The 24028-nt window shown below is 35.8% G+C and overlaps 1 protein-coding gene across 2 annotated transcripts in view; it reads left to right on the top strand.

Moving 5' to 3' along the window:
• Window positions 1–24028, top strand: part of GLRA3 (glycine receptor alpha 3) — an 87317-nt gene that overhangs the window by 20778 nt on the left and 42511 nt on the right. For both annotated transcript variants that reach the window (XM_086746669.1, XM_086746668.1), the window contains exon 3: window positions 5695–5762. In XM_086746669.1, coding sequence (XP_086602795.1) covers window positions 5695–5762 — 68 coding nt within the window. The remainder of the gene's footprint in view (window positions 1–5694; window positions 5763–24028) is intronic.

Here is a 24028-nt window from a genome sequence, read left to right as displayed (position 1 = left end):
AAATACCGCCCATTTTAACTTTTGCAATCTGTGAATTTTAGGTAAATTTGGCTGTTCCTTTTTTGGAGTGCAAAGAGTTACAATAATCTATTGGAAATTTCTTTAACTCTGTTTGTGAATCTTTAAATCAAGTTATCAACCTTTAAATTCTCCAGAATATTACTTTTTTTTAAAGAATAAACCTACTGTGACTAAAAATTAAATTATTCTTACTTTGCCTTAGCTGCCTCCTCCTATTTCTATCTTTTTGAATCCAAGATATTCTCTTAGCTCTGTCATTTCACTATAAGGCAGGTCTTACTCTATGTTTACTGCAAAAATTTTCCGTCAAGCAGACAGGCCTTCCTCCTTTATGTCATCTGTCACTGCCTTTCCATCTTAATTCTTAATGTTACTAAATTTTGTAATTTTTTGACATCTCAAGTCCCAGAAACTTAACTGGTTATGACTCTAAAGACATTGCTATTTGCTGGTTTTCCCAGAATTTGCCCAGACTGATTCATAAGGACCAAGTAAGTAGTTTATCAAATGACTTCCTCATCAGTAAGCCATAAACAGTTGGTGCTGTATCTATAAGCTTATTACCTAGGATTTACTGCAGCTGGAAACACTTTGCTTTTAGTAAGCTTGCAGTGCTGATATTTCTCAGAAAATTCAAACACATTGCTAAAAGATTTACAACAGTGAACAATATCCCTGATGGCCATAGAGAATAAGTCCCTTGGACTTTACTTGCCAGAACTACTCTGAAGAGTGTTCCAGTGCCTGGCTTCCTGGAAAGCTAACGTATCAAACAATATTCACAAAGTAATGCAAAACATTGCATTTCTAAAATTACTTTCTTATATAAACAGTAGCTCTTAAATTATTTTTGCTTGTATATTAAAGTTATCTTGACTTGTTGCCACAGCATACTCTTTAGCATGTAAACTGCAGGTTCAACCTAAGGTAAAGCTGTGCTCGGCAAAAGACCTCAGGCAGTGTAAGCACTGCAGTTTTTCTTCCTTCTTTCATTCTCCTGAAGTCCTACAAACGAGTGTTTTAAAATGAGAAGCTTACAGCTTAGCAGTTGATTTGGGAATTGGATTTTGGAGCTTGTCATGGACACCATGCAATCACAATCTTCTGATGGGGCTACAGTGAAGAACAGGCAGATGGTTTAGAGATTAGCAAATTCAATACAGTACTTCTTGAAAGTATAATTCAAAAGACTTAGAGCATTTGTTTGTAACTATTGAAATTTTAAGAGACAAAACCTCATTTGACATTGTTCTTTTTCAAAAAGTACGCATTCTAAATCTTCTAGACAGCTATGCAGTTTGAACAAATCTGCCCAGAATGGTTCAGATCTATCACTAAGAATAAGTGTCTCCTTAAGTGACTTCGCCACTTTCTGGTTAGTTTTATTAGTCCTAGAACAAGTGCTGGGGCTTAATGCCTTTTTGAGTTTTTAATCTGGCAACAGTTTTAAAGAAACAGAATGAGTACTAATAAGAGAGCTTAGACAATAATTTTAAATCTTTTGTTCTTTCAGTAAAATTCCCATGTAGACAAGATTTTTTACTGCCATCTTTTAGTCATAATTAATCTTGGTCAATAACACATAATTACATATTTTGTCTGAATGCTTTGCTTTTGGCTAAGGAATTCTGTATAGCTGTTCTTGTTCAACAGAAATAATAGAGAAGACTGCTGGCATTTATTTACCTATGGAATAAAACAGAAAATTAAGAACTCTTGCAAATCTTTGTTCCAGCTGCAAAATATTGTTATTTCCAGTGCATCAAACCTATAGCAAGGTGCTTTTCTTACTCAGCTGTTCCACATCCCAGACTATATCTGTTCCTGCAACTATGAGAAATATTTCACTGCTTTTCAAATTTGGACACAATTATGTAATCCAATAAAAATTGTCACAGTCTCAAGATGCTCAGAATTAATCTGATACAGAAGATTTGTTATATGTTTAAATCTGTGCAGTCCAGATTGTACCCTTTGATAACAATCAGTTATGGTTGAAATTTGGGGATTTACATAGGAAAGTGTAAAATGTTCCTTGTCCTGGTATTGCCAAACAGTATCCAGCAATCATTTGTTTAGAAACTTCTTAAGCCAGAACTAAACTGAAAAATTAATTTAGATAAATATGTTATTCTGATCACTTCTGGAAGCTGTGTATACATTTAGCCTTTCCAGTATTTTATGGCACTAAAATTATCGTGTTTTGGAATAGTGAAAAGTATTGGTTTCTGTTTGCTTTGAATTTGGTGACTATTTTATTGATTGCATTGCCATATGACTTATTGAGAAATGGAGGAAAAGGATTACTTCCTTTTGATCTTTACATATTTGAATACTTATATACTGCTCCCTACCATATCTCTTTTCCAATGTGAAGAATCCTGTTCTACTTAAGCTGGTTTTATGTGGCAACATTTCATAGAATTTGTGATCCTTGTTTGAATTCTTGACATCTCTTTTCTCCCTATTATAGCTTTTTGAGGCAGACAGAGGAGAAATTTTGAAGAATTCATGATCTACTTGTATCATAGTCCATTTCTTTTTATGTATTTCTTTGCATTCTCCTGTCTTTATTGACTACAGAGCATGCTTCCAGAGAACCATCTATAATTAATCTAGCCTCTCTTTCCTGCACAGAAATAATTAATTTGGAGCCTATCAGTAGGAATGCATAGCAAGGATTATTTGGCATTTGAGGCATAATGATTTTCATCAAATATTTTATTGCTTGATAGCTCAGTATTTTGTGATTTTTCTGCGCCTCCTTTCAGTCAGCTTTATGTACAACCACCCTAAATAATCTTATACCAGAAGAAAAATTATATTGCTATATCTTCTTTTCTAGGTCATTAATATTGAAATACAAAGATACAGTGCAGATCCATAGGGGAACTCACCAGCAGGCACCTCACACTTTGAAAAATGGCTATTTATTCCTAATATTTAATAAATTTAAAGCAAAAGACCTGTAAGAGAACTGTCTCTCACTTCATCAAGACTAATATCCTTTAAAAGCCTTTGACAAAAGATCATGTTGAAAAGTTTTAAAAATGTCAAATACACTATTTTAATTAATTTAATTATATATTACAATTAAAATTAATATTTATTTATGTTAGAGTGCTTTTGACCACATGCTGCTCAGGTCTTTCAGAGAGGGTCAGTAGATCTGAGACATGTTATTTCAGCAAAAGCAATATTAATCCATATCTCTTAATCATAACAGTTCTCATAATTTCTACCAGTTTGGGTGGTGCAGATACAAGGTTGACAGGGATAAAGTTCATTGTCAATGTCATCCACCATCATACCTGAAGTCTTTTTTTCTTTTTTAATTCAATTATACTGCTGGACATGGCACCTTTTCCACTGATAACAAAACTCACAGAGGTGATAGCTGACTCACAGTGATACATATTTCCACAATTTTCAAAGATTTTTGTAGTATCTGTCTTGATAGCACCTCAGCCTGTGAGTTTGTCCCTGTTCACTTAGTCTGACTTGTCTTTAACAATCCTCATACAAATCGTCCATCAGAATGGCTCCAGTATTTGAGACAGCTAGCAATTGGAGACAAATGATGCTACAAAGACTTCATTTAGTTTTTCTTCTCTGACCTTTTTCACTTTCATGGATGCTTTTCTATCTTAATCATCTTCTCTTGACTTCACCTTCCAGGTCTTGGTAGGATTCTATTTTTAATGCACTGCAGATAGTGGTCATTGTTACCTTTTCTGTCTCGAGTGAGTCTCAACCCTATTTTTTTTCCTCCCTGTCTTTAATCTATGTTCAGCTTGCCTGAGTTCCTGTGTTTGAATATAACTTCCAGTTTTAACAGCTTCATTTATGTTTCTATATGACCATATTTTGGGAAGTTCGTTTTTACTCTCAGCACAGTATCTTTAAGTAATCTCTAAATTATTTGTAAGCTGCTTTTAGCTTCTCCTTTTATGCTCTTTTTAACTAGCTGTTAACTATATTTTTGTAATGCTGCTTTCAAAATTAAGCATCAGCACTGCAGTTATTTAGGGCTTTTTCTTTATAAAAGCAACTATGTCAATACAACAAACTTAACTTACACATTAATCATACTACTACTTTAAACAAGATAGTATCATACCAAATTTTAAATGATTACAAGTACTACAACATGAAAGTGTTTGAAAGGAAAGCTGCCTTGCAAACAAATCATCTAACATAGCCAGGAAGTACAATTTTATCCCTGAAAATTTTTAGTGACTCTCGCTTAGTTAGTCTTCCCTGCTTTTTCTTTTTTCATTGATCCTTTTCAGGAGTTTTCAATGTCAAGCTTTTACTGAATTCTAAGAAGCACTGGATACGCTCAACAGCTCTAAATAATTAACCAAGTGTCAAGGTGAAAACAGTGTCGAAGTGACTGCAGACTGATACCTCCTTACCTGAGAATCCTGCTCCATAGGTGTAGTCTTGTGTATTATAATGACTGAAGTACATGTAGTGATTTTTTGTTTCAATTGACATACAGTGCATCAAAACAATTATGGCCTTGAGAAAAGAAAGCCAGATGTTCCAAGTTGTATACTGTTGGCAGAATTTTTAATAGACCTTCTGATTCTTCAAGTGTTTACTATCAAGTTCATTGGTCAATCTAACATGACCAATCAGTGACAGAGCACCATTAGATTGATGAATCAATGACAAATCTTCATCAGTGGCAAAGCAGCTATTACTTCAGCAACCCTGAAAAATAAATATTACATAAGGCTCTGTAAGAACACTCCTCAAATTCAAGACATAGATCTTTCATTATTAGTGACTGCTTATATCTGCAAAAAGAAACCAGCTTCTCCATTGCAGAACTGGATTATTGATATAAGAATATGAAGGTGCAGGAGGGTGACAGAAAAACCTTGTGATGGAAAAAGCCTCGTTTCAACTGCACACAGACTGAAATTGATAAGAAATAATGGAGGAATTAACATGCTGTACAACAATGCCATTTTTACAGAGACTTTCAGAGAAATAATTTAAAACATTTTCCATGAAGAGACAATTCATTGTTCAGTTATCATAATGACTGCTCTGCCACTACTGATGCTTCACAAATGCAAGATAAGACAGAATAACAGTTGACTGAAGACTCGTGGTAACAGAAAATTCAGTTTAAATGGATTCTTAACCATTTTGTGGATTTAAGAGGAATAAGAATATTATAGAATCAAAAGCAGTCATTCTTATCCACATTTGTTCCTGTAAGCAGTAGAGGTAAGAGCAGCAATAATGTACTTCTGTTACCAGGGATGACAAGTAACATTAAAGATAGTCACTGCCTTGAGTCGAAAAGGTCACTTTTCCCCCAGTTGCTGTGAGAAGTAACATACATTGCTCACTGAAACACACAGAAAAATATTTTTAATATATATTTCAAATGGGATGTTGATTTTTTTTTTGCGTTGAATCATCTATGCAAATTTATAATGAACTTTCTCTTTTTTTTATTGCTAGAACTGTCAGTAGTGTAGCTTTGCAAAAGAATAAAAAGAAAACATTGACTTTAAGTTTGCATTAAATGAGTTCTGAATGTAGCATTATTTCATCCTAAGTCAATAAACATTCTTTCATAATGGTTTATATTTTTGTCACTCAATAAGCAATTATTCTGGAACAGAGACAGGTGGTTTTTTTCTTTTACAGGCCCTCCAGTTAATGTCACATGCAACATATTTATAAACAGCTTTGGATCCATTGCAGAGACAACCATGGTAAGATATTTTACCTCAAACAATGTTTAAAGTTCAAGTTAAATATGTTCAATGAGCTCACATGCTCACTAGGGCTTCTTTTCACCTGGAACTAAATGAAGAAGAAAACAAGCTTCTGAGAACAGAAAGTAAGAACATTTAATTTGGCAATTGATTTTTTTTCTAACAGAAAATCCATCATTATACTATCAAACACACAAGTAAAAGTAAAGTAAAGTGTTGGGTTTTTTTAAATTCTCCATAAATTTTATGTAACAATTGTAATGCACTCATTATTTTCAATTAGATATGTATTAGTTTCTATAGCATTCCACTTTTCTAACCTCAAAAATGGCAATTCATTAGGTTGCTTTGTTAATAATATATTATTTCACAATATACAATGTATATGGGGATGTATACTTTATTTTAAAAGTCCTTCTTCCATCAAGCTATTGTGCAGAGATAATACAATAACTAAAATGGTGATCTGGCATGTAATATTTCATTATGAGTTCTAAGAGTGGGGTAAATATAAGTGGATTGCACACTTTTTGTGCATAAACTCATAATTTGTCTATTGAGGAAAGGCAGAAGATAGAGGACAAAAAGATGGCAATTTGGGGGAAATGAGAAGAAAGAGGGGTCAAAGTCTAAAGATAGTAAAACTAGATGTTGAACTGTGAACAGACAAAAATAACAGATAATCTTATTCAACAGGTGAAATATATCTCCTCATAATTTGTTCTCACTAAAATTTGGTGAGAGAGGACACATAAGCATTCTTTCTCCATACAAGTGCTTCACATATTTTGAAGAAAAGCAGATAAACACTTTTAAAGGCAGTTACATAGTAATTTGGGGACAGAGAGAGTTAACATATAGAGGGAAGAAGGAGGAACTGTGAGAGTTTGTAAGATCCAAATATTGTAAATACTCTGAAATGCCAACTATTTGAGGGGTTAGGATACGTACTTGAAATGACAGAACACAGACTAAAGATAATTGGTATAGCAAAAAAAAAAAAAAAAAAAAAAGACGACAACAAAGGAATAATACTAAGCAAAAGTTATCCTTCTAAATTACCAGTAAGAGTAAAAATGGGGCCTTTGAATTTAGCCAAGGACCTGCAGTTAGGAAATTAATAACAAATTCATAAAGTCAAATATATATGCTTCCTATCTTCAAAGTGATATTCACAGCTGGTCTTTACCCACCTTGGAACACAGTGGTAGATGTTACTGAGAGAGACAGATTACATTTTTCAGGCAGGAAATTACTTTAATTTGTGTTTGGATGCCTTGCCAGATTGCAAATCCCAAACAGATTGACATGGCATCCAAGGAGATTTATTCAGGTTCAATCAGAGGATTAAGCAATGTCCACATGATTAGAATAGTTCTCCATAGCTACTTTTTAGAGGATGTATGGTTGAATCTGGTGAAAAGCAGGAGAAAGTCCACAAGGTCAGTAAAAAGACCCAGCAATTAGATCACTATAAAAAGGATATTTGGAAATTTGAAGTTGTTGCCACTTAAAAAAATTGTCCTGAATTTGGGAAAAGGATGCCCAAGTTCACACCAAGTGTATTTTCTCTCAAAAAAAAAATGAGAATTATAAACGTTTCCTTTCAGTAGAACTTAGTAAGTTAGTACAATACTTCTCTCTTTTAATGAAGTCACATTCTGTTCTGTGTTGCCTTGGAAGTGAATTAAAACAGTCAAGGTAGACTACAATCTGATCTGTAACAAATAGTTCTAGGTAGTGTGTTATAGTATATAGTAAACCTAATCAGAACCATAGGTTCCTTCATTCCATTAATTATGTGCATTCAAAAACTGGACAATTAAGCAAAACCTTGGCCTTAGGACAAATGCTGCCTTCATGATGCAGGTCTTGACCTCTCAGAGGTTCAAATCTTCCTTTGCAGAAGAACAAATGCTTTTCTGTAGATAGGACTTTCAACTATGTATTTTATTGGCTTTACTTCTCCCCAGCACTGAAGGCGAACATCTTCTGAAAAACATGAAAATCTTTCTGTCTTAACATTACAATCAAAACCATCTTATATTATTTTACAAACTGAATTTCTGCATTGTTGTACAAAATTCAATTCACTGCAGTTCAATATTTTACCAATTTTCACAGTTTTACCAATTTTATTTACTGTAGTCCTTAAAATTCATGTACCTATGTCTTAATATTTATTCTAAATCTTTATGCATAGAATGACTCATTTGAAAAAATTATTAGACTTTAAAAGACTTTTATATCCTTGATAAATATTTTCCAAATTGTAAATAAAACAGCCTAAGTAATCAATAAGTGCAAAATGGAACCTGGTCACTAAGTGGTACCTTGAAGTTTCCCTGGTATTTAAAACTACCAGCTGAATAATGGGATATGCAGATAATCTATTAGCTTTAAAGAAGCTCGGGTACATCAACCCACTTCTTCTCTGTAGTTTTAATTCTTCTTGACACGGTCAGTCTCTCGCTTTCTCCCTGTCTCTGGTTCTCCAGTTCTCTCACCGATGACCAAAATCTTTGAGCTCCCTCTGCTGCCTCGGTTATGTATAACACAGTAAACAGTTACAGAAAAACAAGGAGTTAAAAAAAAAATTGGCTGCAGAAACTATAAACTGGACTTCATAGTTCTCAGTAAGGAAGAGGAGTTTGTCAGTGTGCAATGGGAAGTTAGAGCGTGCGGCAGGAATTGGCTTTTTGGCAAGTGGATTTTCTTCAACTCATCAAGGCCTGCTTACTGTCGTACAGGGGAATCTAACAGGTCAGAAGAGACAGCCAGACTAAAAAGGTAGCTTAATTTGGCTTACAGCTTGTTAAGTCTGTAAATTATGCTCTGAGGAGGCAGAAAAATTTAAATAACATAATTAAAAACTCCCTTAAACAAACTTTCATTGTCGGCGCCACTTAGGGTCTAGCCTTGCCAATCTTTCTGTGATATTCAGCCAAATGGTAGTACCAGATCTGTATATGACTCGATGATACTCACAAAGTGAGTTTATGCTCATCCTCTAGCTAAATAAAACTCTTATTGCCTCACACCTTGGAAAACAAGGGTCTAGTCTTTCTTTTTTACATGTTGCTACTATTCTTGTTTTTCACATGAGGATTTAGAAATCTTGAAGAATAGCAGGAGATTTAAAAAATGTGGAAGCCCAGAATAAAATGACTATTTCATTACATTAAATTAACGTAACATAATTAACATAAATTAATATCTGAGGTTTTTTGTTTAAGATAAATAGCAAAGTACCTAAGCACACTTAACCTTAAAAAAATCTGAGAAATCAGTTAGATTTCTTGGTCATGTAAAGTTAAATGTATATTGGCAATACAAGAACCATATCCTACAGGAAACTGAATAATTTTCTTATTGGTGCACTAGAACTTAAATTTCAGGTTTTACCACATCCTCAAGAGTTTCTTATAGCTTTCTCTTTGTAGCTCAAGCTGTGCTCAGCTTGTATTTGCACTGTATCTCCTAATACTAAGAGATTTCCTGATTGTTAAGAGCAGTGTCATATGTATTGTTGGCAGTTACCAACAACAACAAAAAAAATTATTAGATTACTCAGTTGTACAAAATGAGAATAACATCAATGCTAACATTTTCCACTATAAGCGTTCAGAGATAAAATACTGAATGCATGAAGCAAAGGCTACAGTATAGTCAGGCTATGGGGCAGATAGTAAGCCATACCAAAAAGCCTCCTTTTATTCTAGTAAATATGACTGACCAACTTCCTCAAGGTTTTCTGAGTTTTAAAGGTCAGGAATACCATTTTGATCTTAATGTAGGCTTACAGCAATATTTACTAAGTATGTATTAATACCCTTAGCGTAAGCATGTGCTAAAAGTGTATTGAAAGGGACACTCACCAAGAGACCCAATGGCAAATGACAACAGCACAGACAATTAACACATTAAAAAGCATATGTCTGTTGTTTGTTCTTGCCACGTTTTTGCTAATGGGTATTTCTTGACTCAGTCTGAAAAGAACAGTGTTATCCTGAATGCTGTTAGGAAGCAGGTGATATCTCTTTCTGTACTCCCAGTACTAACAAGATTATCTTACATTTACAAATAAAATACACTTTTAATCAACCTTAACCCATTTCTAAGCCATCATAATCAGTCTCCTTTCATGAGTCACGGCTCTTTAATTTCATTAGTTTCATATTTCTTCAAGTGAGCATTTCTGTTTATGTTCTATTCTACCTATTCTGGGTTGTCTTTAAGTGGAATACTTGGAACAAGTGTCTACTTGTATACATTGCAAAGCTTAATGCTGAAGAGTTTCACCAAATATTTTTTCTAAGTGAATAATTTAGCTGATTGTCTCAAATACAAGGAAATATATGCCTACCTTGGGTAAAAATATGCTGAAACTTCTGAGTAATGGATATAGCAATGTGTTAATACTGAAGTGATGGCCAGAAATAGCTACATTGCACAATTTTTATCTCAGACGGATGAACATGGAATAAAGACCATTTTGCAGTTTCAAAATTACAAAAAACATTCAATTTTTTTTTTTTTTTTTTTTTGCTATTTGACTTTAACTTCCTTCTTTCAAGGCACAGAGAAGCCAACAGATTTTTCTTGTATGAGTTCGGAAGGCACATTATTGAACATCCTTCATTTTATCATAAACCTACCTCTGCCACCCTGAGCCTGGGTCACAAAGTCAGGAGTAGACAGAGGTTTTTCAAATTCTAGCGGGTCTACAGCTGTCAAATGTTACATGACCAGATTAATCCATGCAAATCTCCCTACTGAACCTGCATTCTAAGCAGAGAGCATTGTATCACCCTCCTCAGATACAGAATCTATTTTCCATATTGTATGGAAATTCTATAGGGTGCAACAAAAGCGTGCTTGAAAAAGCATGTTGTGATGCATACAGCATATGAATTAGCAAACATATAGCATCATTTGTTTTCAAATAAAAAGAAAAAACAACCTGTATCTGTTGGTTTTATAAGTAGTAATGGAAAACATTGTTTTGTGCTCTGAAACTTTTAGTCTGGGATAACATTTTAGAAGGGAATCTTGGAATTCAGATACTGAGCGGTGGAAGGTACCAGGTAAAATGCTGGCTGGTATTACAACAGCACAACAGCATGACAAAGCAGAGAGGGACAAGGAAACATTAGACAAAAGTAGCATAGCCAGCTCCCATCCATCCGCTCAAGTTACAAGGTGTGGCATGGTACCAACTCCTTGCAACAGCTGATCAAGAGTGTGTATTGCATATTGCTAACAAGTGTTGGGGAGAGGTGTTTTCAGGTGCCTCTTAAGAATGAGATCAACTGGAGCTGTGCATAAAAACATGAGGATCAAGTAACCGATTTACTGATAAACTGTAATAAATGGTACAGCAGATGGATAGGTTGGGTGATGCTATGCATAGAAGAGACTACTACAGATGATACTGCACATAATGGTTATCAGGTACCAACAGTTGAATTTCCAAATCTGGGGAAATAGTGTTCCCTGCTAACACTGAAAATCATCCTTACACAATAAGTCAGAAATGAGGAGAAATAATCTCACCGTGTTTATCTCCTGGCCTCTGGAAAGCTTATGAAGATGATTGTACTATTCTATACCTTTTCCTAGCCTTCTCTTTCATATAAGATGAGAACATTCTGTATTCTTTCCTGGCATCTATATTGGATTTTTTTTCTTCAGGAAAAAACTCCAGCCTTTGGGGCTCCTTTTAGGACTCTGAAAAAGTAAAGGAAATGTCAATTTTTCCTTTATGATTCCTTTGATGATTTATAAATTATTTGGAAAAAAAAATAATAGTCAGTGTTTGGATCGGATCATTCCAGAATTAAATTCCAGGAATTTAGGCAGCAAAAGGGCTTTGCACTGAACGAAATAGTTTTGACTGTTATGTTTGGTTTAGGTTTTTACTGGCAAAAATTGTTGCTTAAATTGATTTTTTTTTTAAATTGCCAGACATTTTGCTTTTGCTGGAGTTGATGACATTTACAGAAGCTGTTGGCAGGCTTCTTTCCCTCAAGCGAGTCGTTTTTCAGCTGTTTTCAGAAGCAACTCTCCAGTGAGTTATTAGGGAGCAGTAGTGTTTGTTCCTTGGTTAATAGAGTGTGATTACGTCATTTCAAAAAGAGGCTCAGTTACAGGGATGGTTTCCACATATTTCATATGTTTGAAAGCCAGTCTATTCAATATGGGTATAGAGAAAAGCAAAAATATAAACTATGGATAGACACATACCAGTAAATAATGAACAAATAAACATGTCTAATTAACCATTAGATTAATATTTCTTGCTTGTAACTGTAAATCAGGAACAAACCAACTCAAGACTGAGTCTTGGGTTTATTTTATATAGCATCCTGAGGCCAATCTCTGATCACCTTCGTGGCCCTCCTCTATACTCTCTCCAACAGGTCCACATCCTTCTCATCTTGGGTGCTCCAGAGCTGGACACGGTACTCCAGGTGGGGTCTCACCAGAGCAGAGTACAGGGAGAATCACCTCCCTCGACCTGCTGGCCACACTTCTTTTGATGCGGCCCAGGATGTTGTTTGCTTTCTGGGCTGCAAGCATGCAATGTGGGCTTAGGTTGAGCTTCTTGTCTGCTACATGAAATACTAAAAATTCCACAATGAAAAACTAAAATACCCATTTCAGTTGTTCTGATTTGTAAACTGGATTCCTTTTTGTGGTTGTGACCTATGATTTATTTCCAGATTTTTTATGAAGAAGATTAATTGGAATAGGTTTTGTATTTATCCCAGTAAGGCTTGGTGGCTGAGTCACAGCCAAATTCTGTAATGTTTTCTGGAACTTAGAATTGACATTAATGGGATCTTTATGCAATATGGAAAATAAACATCTAAGTCAGAAATGAAGTCTTCTGGTTACATTTAACTTTCTCTACTGATATAAACAGTTCATCTAGATCTTAATACCAATCCATAGGGGTAACTGATGACTAATTTCAGAGCTGTATGGTGCCATAAGGGCTTCCATCTATAGCTTTTGTTATTTATTGCTAACAAACAAGAGGTAATCTCTCAAGTTTCCCAACATGCAAGAACAGTGTTTCTAGACTATGGCACATGCAGAGGATGGGCACTCTGAGCCCATGTGGAAAAGCTGCAGGTGGAGACTGACAACAGGTTTTCCCATTTCAAAGCAGACTGCTCTTTGATCATCCTGTTTTTGTGGTGCCTGAAGATGTAGTTCCATACCTACAAATTAATTTAATTGAAGAGAACTGCACACAGATTTTTTAAAAGCAAACACTGATAGTCTTTGCTTCCTAAATTTTAGCAGATTTTTAGCAGATTTTTGTCATTCGGTTTAACAAAAGACTAAGATACAGTGCTTAAACACTTTGGTATTCTTTGCCAATACATAAATCCACAAACAAATGTTTTCATTAATAAACAACAGCAACAAAGTATTAAAAGTTGAATAAAATCTCCAAGATCCTTCTCACAAAAGAGATTACACCCATGATGTTTCTTTAATTTATAAGGACACAGATACCAATGTAAAGACATTGTTAAAATAATTAAAAGACTAGGCAAAAATAAATATTTTTTTTCAAGTATCTTTAGTGTAGCTGCCTCATGATGTGTATTTAAACAATGGAAATTAATCTCATCATGATATATGGGGATTTTGTCCTTAACTCCCATTAACACTAATAGGAGTTAAGTCCGTAATCCCCATCTATCGCTGTAAGGATATAGCTTTTCTCCCTCAGTTTTGTATGAACCTGCAATTTACTAACACTTCATTTACAGAAACAAAAGCTACAGTCAACTTCAGAATAACTGTTAAATGAACCTGAATTAAGAAAATAAAGGATTTTCAGATTGTCACCTTTGTTCCTTATTTGTGTTCTTGAGTCTAGTAAATATGTACTGGGAAAATTCTCCAGAACAAACACTTTACATGAGGCATTAACCTTGAAATTCTTTCCTTGAATAATTTGAGTTATTTTGGCATCATTTAAAAATTCAGTTCTGCTCTAATGTCTTCATTCCATTCTGAATACTCGGTACTTCATGTACTCCGGATGTGCATTTTTAATTACAATAGCCAAAATAATCACTCAGCATGTAAGAGCTGTGCACTCAGACATTATATCCATACTGCAAAGACATATCCTAAATCATATATAAAAAAAAAGTTGAAACCATTATATAATACTTTAAAATTAAACAATAAAATTATAACATTTATCAAAAGAGCTTGTAAGAATGTCTTCTACTTAGCCTTTCTCCTTTTACAAAGAGAATACACAGCGTGCTATCAAATATGGTCATTAACAGCTCGTAGAACGAGAAATATTATGAGACTTTTATTCAGGCTTTAATTTTCTTAAAAATACAATGCAATCACAGCAAGGTATGGGTTTATATGCATTTTTTACTGATAGGCCCCCTCCCTATGTCATTACTGGCATTGTAACAATGGTGCCAGATCTCTTCCCCCCCTAAATCCTTCTAGACTCTAATACCAATTAACACAATAGTAAAACTCAGCATCTCTGAGACAGTTTGGTTTCCTCAGCAGCACAAAATAACCCTTCTGACTTCAGAATGTCTCACCTATCACATGGTAATCAGTAGGCCCAGTCATCTCCTACAGCATAGAAACTGAATTCTGTATCTTCTCTCAGTCTCAAGCACTTTCCTTTGTCCCTTCAGCTAGTTAACCGTGTTCCCAGGAAGCGCTACCCTTCCATCTAGATTCACTAGACACGTGTTTCTAGACAAGGATCTACAGGTTGTCACCTTCCTCCCTCTCTCCAAATTGCAGGTAATCCCAGTTCACAGTCTTCTCTGCTCCTCTGCCTCTAGTGCTTCAGCCTGCAGCAGCTTTTACTTTCTCAACAACTTCATCCAGGGCTTTCAACCCAGAGAAGCCAACAAAAATCAGCTCCCTCTAGCTGCAACCTTCTCTACAGTTCCGAAAGTTCCGAACTTGCAAGCCTCTACAAAACATTACCAAACCCTAGAAGCAAATTTAATCCCATATCTTTCTTTCCCAGAAAAAAAAAAAAAACACCAGCCTGTTACCCTCTCAAGGCATTTCTTGTTGGAGACTGTGAGCCAGTGTGAATAGATATTGATTAAAATACTTTATCACAATCATGATGATACTGAAAGTGAATTAAAAACAAGTATATTGACTACACATAAGTGAGAAAAAAAAAATATGGGTTCATTATTTTTTCTTTACCTGTTTTTAATGATAAAATATCATCTTCAAAAGCACTTCCGGGGAATCCAATTTTTTTCGCTTGCTTTAAAAAATGAGCAGTCTTTATGTTGCCTGATCTTTCAGTCAGTAGATTTCTTTTTCACTTAATAGATTTACAAAATGTAAGTGTATAGGAACATATGAAAACTAATTTACTGGCATAACAGGATTAGTTAAAGAAGATTTCAAGATTTCTAGTCTGCTTTTCATCTACAAATATTGTGTGCTACAATATGTGGGATCTCTCACAATCTTCTTTTTAGTTTCTCTATCTTCTTTTATAGACTTAAATTGAATGAAGGTTTAACTACTTGACTCCTAGTAAGACTGAAGGGATAGAATACTGAAAATTTGATGTTTCTAGTCAGTCTTTTGCAATATATTTTTGTTTTGAAATATATATTCTTCCTTACTTTTGTGAATGTTATGAAATTGGCTACTCTACAGTTTCAAAAAACTGAATATATAAAATACATAATATGCATGCCTTGATATAATGTATTTTATATATAATATAGATATTTATAACAACACTTTTCAAATTATATGTTTATACTTCACACTGGTTTTTCCTTCATTTTGGATAGTTTTACTGCAATTTTAAAATATTTATACTAAACCTTACCGTGTAACAAAACAGTTTCCCAGCTTAGCAAAATGTAGAGAAAATGTTTCAGATTTCTGCCTGTCACTACTTTTGTGGTATGACTGTAGTATTACAAGCCGCAGTATTTGAGATCTATCAAAATAAGGTTAGAATTGGCTTTCCAGTGAGTAACCTCTACTTCCACCCCTTCGTCGTGAGCCTAGTGTAAGCCCATTAACTTGATGTTTCTTTCTCCCTATGCTACTCATGTAGACCCATGTGCACTGGTTCACAAAGTTAGTTTTGTCACGAAAGCAGCAGTTTAGCAAATGGATACTGAAGGGAGTTTGCACCTATTCAAGTTTTATTTAGTTGCTTAACTAAATGCTTTAGTGCATTTAGTGTTTTTAGAGATGGCCTTAATAACCCCTGAGAGTCCTTATGGTAGACATACAGGATTGCAGATGTGCATCTTTCTGAACCAGTAGCCAAAAGGCTTAGGGCATTTCAAATGCCACTGGATGTCTTTGTGTAGATGAACAAATTGTTCCCTTTCTTTTCAGTACTGGTATAGTTCAAATCCGCTGTAATTTTTATGTCTTGCCGGCATCAAGTGTAGAACCTCAAAAACAATATGATTTTCCAGATAGATTTCTTGGTACTTCATGCCTATCAATAAAGACAACTCATATCTAATCAAGTTAGTTAGAGATATATTGCTACCCACAGCCCATTTTAGCAGGTGTTTGAGCTGCTGGAGTTAGCAGGCCCTGCTTCTGGACTTGAGCTAGTTCAGCTTTACCTTTTATATTTTACCCTATTTACCCCTATTCTAGACAACATCATATTTACCAACCAACACAAGAAAGGCTGCAGGTAAAGTTAGTATGGAATTCCCAAATACCTATTTGATCTAATTGGGTTATATTACCCCAAGGAGATGAAACTGAGGATGATTTCAAATGCATGCTTTCAGTAAAGATTTTTACTGTTAGCCCATTCAGTCACTCATTGAAACCAGTCATATTCTAAGTGCTAAAATACAAAATGTATTAATAACAACATGGAATATACAGCATCAATTATTCCTCTGAACAAATGAATAATCTCAGAAAAACTCAGCTTTGCACTTAGCAAGAAATACCTTCTGCTGTTAGAGCAAAAACTTCTTCAGGGACACATTATTTGCCTACAGAAAAAAAAATCCAGAATCTTTTGTCAACTGAGAACATGGCAAAGATCAATGAAGACAGAGGCTTAGTGCCTGATGTTTATTCATGTAATTGTCATGTCCATTTTCATCTAATCCCTTATACTACTGCTTGAAAGTGCAAACATTTTAAAAGTCCCTGAGCTAAAGCTTAGAAAAACAATTACATTGAACAAGCTGCAAAAAGTGATTTTTGGTGTAATGCATTAGGAGTTGGAAACACACAACTTCCATTAAGAATGGAAGTAGCATATTCGGTCTTCAATTAATAAATATTCTAGGACAAGCAGTAAGAGCTCTGACAAATGTTATTATACAGTATGTCAGTACTGTGTTTAATTAATTTTTTTTAAGATTAAATATCCTAGATATTAACTAGCTTTGACTTTTGATATGATTATTTGTGAGGACAACAACTAAAATCCAGCCATTGCTACGGATAATTAAAAAAAAAAAAAACCACTAAAGTTAACAAAACCTGACAATTTTCCAACGTTTCCATCCTAAAACGTTTCCATCCCCCATTTCCTGTGGGAAATAAGTAGATTTTTTTTAGCATGCTTGAATTCAACAGATTTTGAATGCTTTGTAATAAAGGGAATCAGAAGCCAAAAATCAAGGAATCCTCAGAGAAACTACTGACTAAATTCTTCTTATTTTAGCTATGGGTTGAAGGACAAAGATTGATAGCTCTGTACTAAGAAGAATCCTGTAAGTCACCTGATACTTTCAGTAAAGGAAAGACAGAACTGGAATAGTGACAGAACAGTTCTCATTCTCCAAACCATTAGCAGTGATGATATTACTCAACCTAGAAGAAAAGAAAGCAAGTGACATTCATCCGTTGCAGGCAGAAGGTTATGAAAGCAGGTGTCACATCTAGGAAGAGCACTGGGTGCACAAGTAGTGTATATACTTATTTGCCAAACTCTTGAGTTTTTATATTCTGAGACTTCTGATATTACAAGTAGCAATTTTGAAGTCTTAGTTTTAGCTAATTCTTTCCCAAGTGAGTTCTAGTTCTGTTGACTTCAATGAGTATTGCTGGGCAGTTATTGGAGTCAAACTCTGCAAAGGAATTAGGCAAATTTTAAGTAACACTTTAACAAAACTATTCACAGGACATCCACCTGCATACCTAGAAGTTCAGAAGCATAACAAACAAACAAATCACCAAAACAAACAAAAATCTAGAAAGATTTAAAATATTAATGAACACCTTAAAATCTGCTTTTATCCATCCACAGACAAAGAAAGAGAGAGCTCTTCATCCAAAATCCATCAGCAATCTTTTCTGAATAGCTCAAATAATATCCTAAAGCTTCCTGAAATCAGAGGCAAGTTAGCCCTCACTCAAATCCCCAAACCATCTGGCCTGTTCTACTTACTGGAGGGGGTAAGAGCACCCACCACTTTCAAACTATTCTAGGATTAGAGCTTTTTGCCAGGAACCGAACAGGCCTTACTGCTCATCCTCAGCCTGCAAGGGCTGAAATCTAGAGATCTTAATCATTAATGAAGTGCTTAGCCAACCGACTTGAGGCAGGACTAGACAGGGAATTTTTCTGTGTCTCTGTATGGAATTGCATACTTGCCCTTATACAGCAAAACTGCAAGAGTCATAGGATGAGAAAGAAAACTTTCAAGAGGAAAGCTTTCTCCTAAGGTACATCAATGAAGACATTCCTTTCTGAGGGAGAATCCTGTGGTTTTTAAAAGTCACAAAATTGCTTCTTACTAAAGGAGTGGTGCAGAGAGGCTCCCAGTCTCTCTACGGGTTCTGCAATTCCAGAGTGAAAACAATAAGGTCATCCTGATTTTCACCCACTGCTAAAATCAGTTCTGGAAAGAGAGCTTCCACGTATGGAATTTTCCAGGGGCAGATCATCAGGAAAGATTCTGTGAGTCAGACAAACTCTTTATCATAAACAACAGCATATCTACATTGTTTCTCGTAATGAAAGCCCTACAGATACTCAGTATAGAAAAGCATGTTCTTAGGGATGTTTGGCATTAGTCAAATCTTGTTACTCTGACACAGATTTGACATGTCAATTAAAGTTAAGTACTCAGTGATCAATTTAAATCACAGTTAATTTCTCTTTAGCTGCTGTAGTAAATCTCTGACAGTTTAATGAGTTACAGTTAATGGTGGAACATAGAGTCTGTTGCAATATTTTTTTCACTAGTTAAACTGCCATACAGCATAGACTTATACACTATCCCTGCTGCAGTTCAGACCTGTAATAATGCAAAAATATAACAGAAAATAAAGAAGAGTCCCCTTATTCACAATAATAAATCATGTCAGTGAAAAGATCACCAGTGTTTATTAGCATAAGCAAAAAGATGAGCAATTTCAGTTCTAAGTTTATTGATAATTATAGATGTTCTTGTCCTTAGACTTAAAATGTTTTCTCCCTCTAGTATTTACCCTTCAATATACTTACAGATGGCGATCACATCATCAGTCAAGTCATAATACAAGTCCTTTGTATTACTGGTTTAAAGAAATCAAGCTTTTCTTGTCTACTCTCATAGAGCTGGATGTCCTGTCCAGTCCTATATTATCCTTTTCTGCACCTTCTTCTGTACATTCTTTTTCCGAACATGCATGACTACAGGTGAGGCCTCACCATAAATAATCTCAGTAATCATAGAATTCCAACTATCAAGCATGAGGCAATACAGAGGAATCCTTCAGATTACACAAACTTTATTTACATTTCTCAAATATTAGTGTGAACTTTAAGGGTCTTCTCCTATTTTCATTTTGCAGTGACATTGGTAACCCATATGGAAAATTACTTACCAATTTGAGGGGCTTACTTAAATTTAAATACTTCAGTTTCTTACTAGGGAAATTTCAAAGGCATATTGAAATTATTAGCTGCATAGCTTTCAGTTCAATTTGAAATTTTCAGATATGTAGAGGAAAACTAAGGAAACTCCATCAATTTACCCAAAGTAATTAGGTTACCTAAAGTGCAGCCATAGTGCTTAGGGCCAGTGAACAAATTTAAAATGGAAAGATGTTATTGCCACAAAGTACTAATATGCTACAGGGCATCCTGTCTAATTATACTAATCAAGGCGGCAATAAAAAGCATGTCCAGTTGCATGTTTTTCAGAGACTGAGATAGCAACTTTAGACAGTCTCACCAGTAAAAATTGAAACTATTAACATGTTCTGTGACATCATAGCTTTTCATGTACGACATTGAGAATGAGAAAGCAAACCTGAGAGAGAAGGCAGCTATAACAACGTATATCCATCAAGTCATCACGTGGTACTACCTTTGTATTAGTACAACAAAACTCAAAGTTATCCTTCAGTTTCTGTGAGATTTTCTCTGATGGTTTTCTAAAGCTAAAAAAAAAAAAATTAATTCTAGCTATGATAAACCAGGAAAGCATATGTTACAAGGGGAAAATTCATCTCAAAGATTGCTAAATAAAAGAGTTAATGTGTTTTTACTGCTGTTCCACAGCAGTAAGAAGTTTAGTACTATACTGGATTGTGCAGCACTCTTCTGGTTCAGAAAACTATTTTCTGCTTAGTTTACCATTTTATCTTCCCATTGTGGAGTTATTAACTCTAACTTTTTTTTTTCCAATAGTTTTACATCAAAATTAAAAGCCCTTATCAATTTCACTTTTAAGATATTAATTAGCCTGTTGCAAGCATCCTATTTAACAAATTACATCAAGATTAAGAAATCAAATTATATTTAAGATAAAATGCATGTGGCAACCATAATATTTTGTAGAACAAAGGCCAAATATGTTTTTCATTTACCTAAGAAACAAAATCGAAAATGAAGTGACATATGCTCTACAACATTCCTTTTTAGACTGATGTACCACGGATGTTGTGCTGAAATATGAACCTACTAATACTAATTCACTAGCAACTGAACACCTGATAACTCAACATCCGATAATGTGGGGGAGATGGGGAAGGTCAGGGGTGGATAAAGGGAGAAGAATCGTAGAATGGTTAGAGTTGGAAGGGACCTTCAAAGGTCATCTAGTCCAACCTCCCTGCAAGGAGCAGGGACATCCTCAACTAGACCAGGTTGCTCAGAGCCCCATCCAGCCTGGCCTTGAACGTTTCCAGGGATGGGGCATCCACCACCTCTCTGGGCAACCTGTTCCAGTGTTCTACAACCCTCAGTGTAAAAAATTTTTTTCCTAATATCCAATCTAAATCTACTGCCCTCTATTTGAAAACCATTACCCCTTGTCCTATCACAACAGGCCCTACTGAACAGCCTCTCACCATCTTTCTTGTAGGCCCCCTTGAGGTACTGGAAGACAGCTATAAGGCCTCCCTGGAGCCTCCTCTTCTCCAGGCTGAACAGCCCCAACTCTCTCAGCCTGTCCTCATAGGAAAGGTGCTCCAGCCCTCTTATCATCTTCGTGGCCCTCCTCTGGACCTTCTCCAAGTAGTCCATGTCTTTCTTGTGTTGGGGGCTCCAGAACTGGACACAGCACTCCAGGTGGGGTCTCACCATGGCAGAGTAGAGGGGGAGAATCACCTCCCTCGAACTGCTGGCCACGCTCCTCTTGATGCGGCCCAGGATGCAGTTGGCCTTCTGGGCCGCAAGGGTGCATTGTCTTGCTCATGTTGAGCTTCTCATCCACCAGCACTCCCAAGTCCTTCTCCTCAGGGCTGCTCTCGATCCATTCCCCGCCCAGTCTATATTTGTGCCTGGGCTTGCCACGACCCAGGTGCAGGACCTTGCACTTGGCCTGGTTGAACTTCATGAGGTTGGCACGGGCCCACCTCTCCAGCCTGTCAAGGTCCCTCTGGATGGCATCCTTCCCTTCCAGCGTGTCGACGGTACTACACAGCTTGGTGTCATTGGTGAACTTGCTGAGGGTGCACTCTATCCCACTGTCCACGTCACCGACAAAGATGTTGAACAGGGCCGGGCCCAACACGGACCCCTCAGAGATGCCACTCGTGACCGGTCTCCACTTGGACATCAAGCCGTTGACCACCACTCTCTGAGTGCGGCCATCCAGCCAACTCCTTATCCACCGAGTGGTCCGTCCATCAAACCCATGCCTCTCTCCTTTAGAGAGAAGGATGTCATTCAGGACAGCATCAAAAGCTTTGCACAAGTCCAGGTAGATGATATCCATTGCTTGTCCCTTGCCCACTGATGCTGTCTCCCCGAATGATAACACACACACAACTGTATGACCAATTAGTCTCATTCCCTATGGGATGATAAACAAATTCAATAAAACAAATAGCCTACTATAGTTACAAAGTTATACTTACTTTGAACTGGCTTTTCACAACATTGGTTACTTTCTTAGGCCAGGATTCCCTTGGGTCTTATTCTTCCTGATACAAATTCCTCTTCCTTGTAACATCTACATAAGCCACTTAAATAATTCCCCATTTCCCCTATGTCTCTAGTAGTTCTTTCTAGTTCTGCCTGACCTTTACTCCAGGTCACCCTGTGAATTTTCATTCCTCACTTCAGCCTTCATGTGAGCAGCTCTTTCCAGTATGTCTGTGATATCTTCATAGGAACAGGGGATCATATTGAGTTTTCATTACAACAGAGTTCTGTAGTTATCAGATCAAAAAAGAATTCTTCACAAGAACAGTATTTCTTATAGTGCCTTTAAATTTACTCTTAGCAGTGTTCTTGGGAAGTCCATAAGATTCCCATGTTAAAATTTTACAGTGAGATAGAACAAATAAAGCAAGAATCATTTGACTACATTATACAAAAGAGAAGTCTAGATTTCACTTAGATGGATATGTTAGTCAAAATTACAATAGTATTTGGAACTGCAACAGGTAGAGTTCTGGAAGATTATTCATTTATTCATGAAAATTTAATGATTTGGTTCAAAAGATAGCATTCAAAAATTATGAAAGCAGGTGATATGCAATGTTCACATGAAGGGCATATTTTGAAAATTTGCTTTTATATGCATCTTTCTCAGATCTGGAAGGATTCCACATACAGTGCATATTAAAAAATTCATTAAATAAACCAGTGAGAGTTAGGCAATTAATATCTTGATGATTTGTGCAAAGGTCTAACCACATAATTAGTCTAGGTATATTCTATATATACTATGGGAATATAGCTCTGTCTATATCAGTATAATGAAGAAGGAATCAACATATTCTTTATTTTAGATTTCGCTGTGTGCTGGATATGGCTAATCAAAATGTTAGTACTAGAGTCCACAATGGTCCCGCCCTCAGCACAGACAGCAAAGAGCAATTACCTGGTCTCCCAATTTTTATTTTATTGAGCCCTTTGAAGCAGAAGAACAATGTCCTGACCCTCTAAGAAAGCTCAACCTGTGGCTAAGGATTTCAAAGGACAGTGGGGCAAGTGCAGACCCATAAAGCAATCTGTAAAACCAGGCTACAGCAGCTGTTCAGATGGTGGCTGCCTTGAGGTTATAGAAGCGGCTATGGAAATCACCACAACTTAAATGAGGATTTCTCTTTCCACTCAAGGAGCCACCCCAGCACAGAGTTATTTGAGTTCCAAGTCACCCCTCCAGGTGAGAAGCACGTGAGAATAGTAATCCTCTTTAGGAAAACAAATCCATTCTGGCAGTTTAATTCTAGTCTCTGTGTTTGCAGCAAACCACCCTACAAGCTTAAAGCCTTATACTCACAATGTGTAATTATAAACTGAGACGATGAATACTTATCTTTCATACAATAGCAGTCAAAAGTATCTCTTTCCTTTTGATAGATTAGGAAGTTTTTAGTGAATAATGACAGCCAATTTAAGTCAGACTTTTCAGGGGAGAGAACAGTGACAAATAGCTTCAGTTGCTTCAATGAAAAATTTAATTAGTATTTTTTTCATCTTGCAAGTTGGAAACAATTTAAACCAATATTTTATTCTGTAGTTTTGTCAGTTTGCCTAGCTTAATATAATCTAGAACAGATTCCTCCATTTATCTTCCTCCATTTTCATTTCAACTTTCTGCTATGCGTTTTTCACCTGTTCTGTCTTACACATATGAGAAGCCTCTTACTCTATAAGTGATCCCATTCATAGGCTCATCATATTCTACAGAAAAAAGTAAAATAGACATACTTCAGGTTATACAAATTAAAAAGATAAAGCTTGGGTTTGGCTAAAGTGCAGATGAAGTCCTGAGAGCTGCAGTCCTCACACCCAGTGCCCCAGGTTTAGAGCTAATTTTCCTTCA

The sequence above is a fragment of the Chlamydotis macqueenii genome, chromosome 4, assembly GCF_036417535.1.
Source record: "Chlamydotis macqueenii isolate bChlMac1 chromosome 4, bChlMac1.mat, whole genome shotgun sequence".
Lineage (NCBI taxonomy): Eukaryota > Metazoa > Chordata > Aves > Otidiformes > Otididae > Chlamydotis > Chlamydotis macqueenii.
This window is presented reverse-complemented; position numbering and strand designations above follow the sequence as displayed.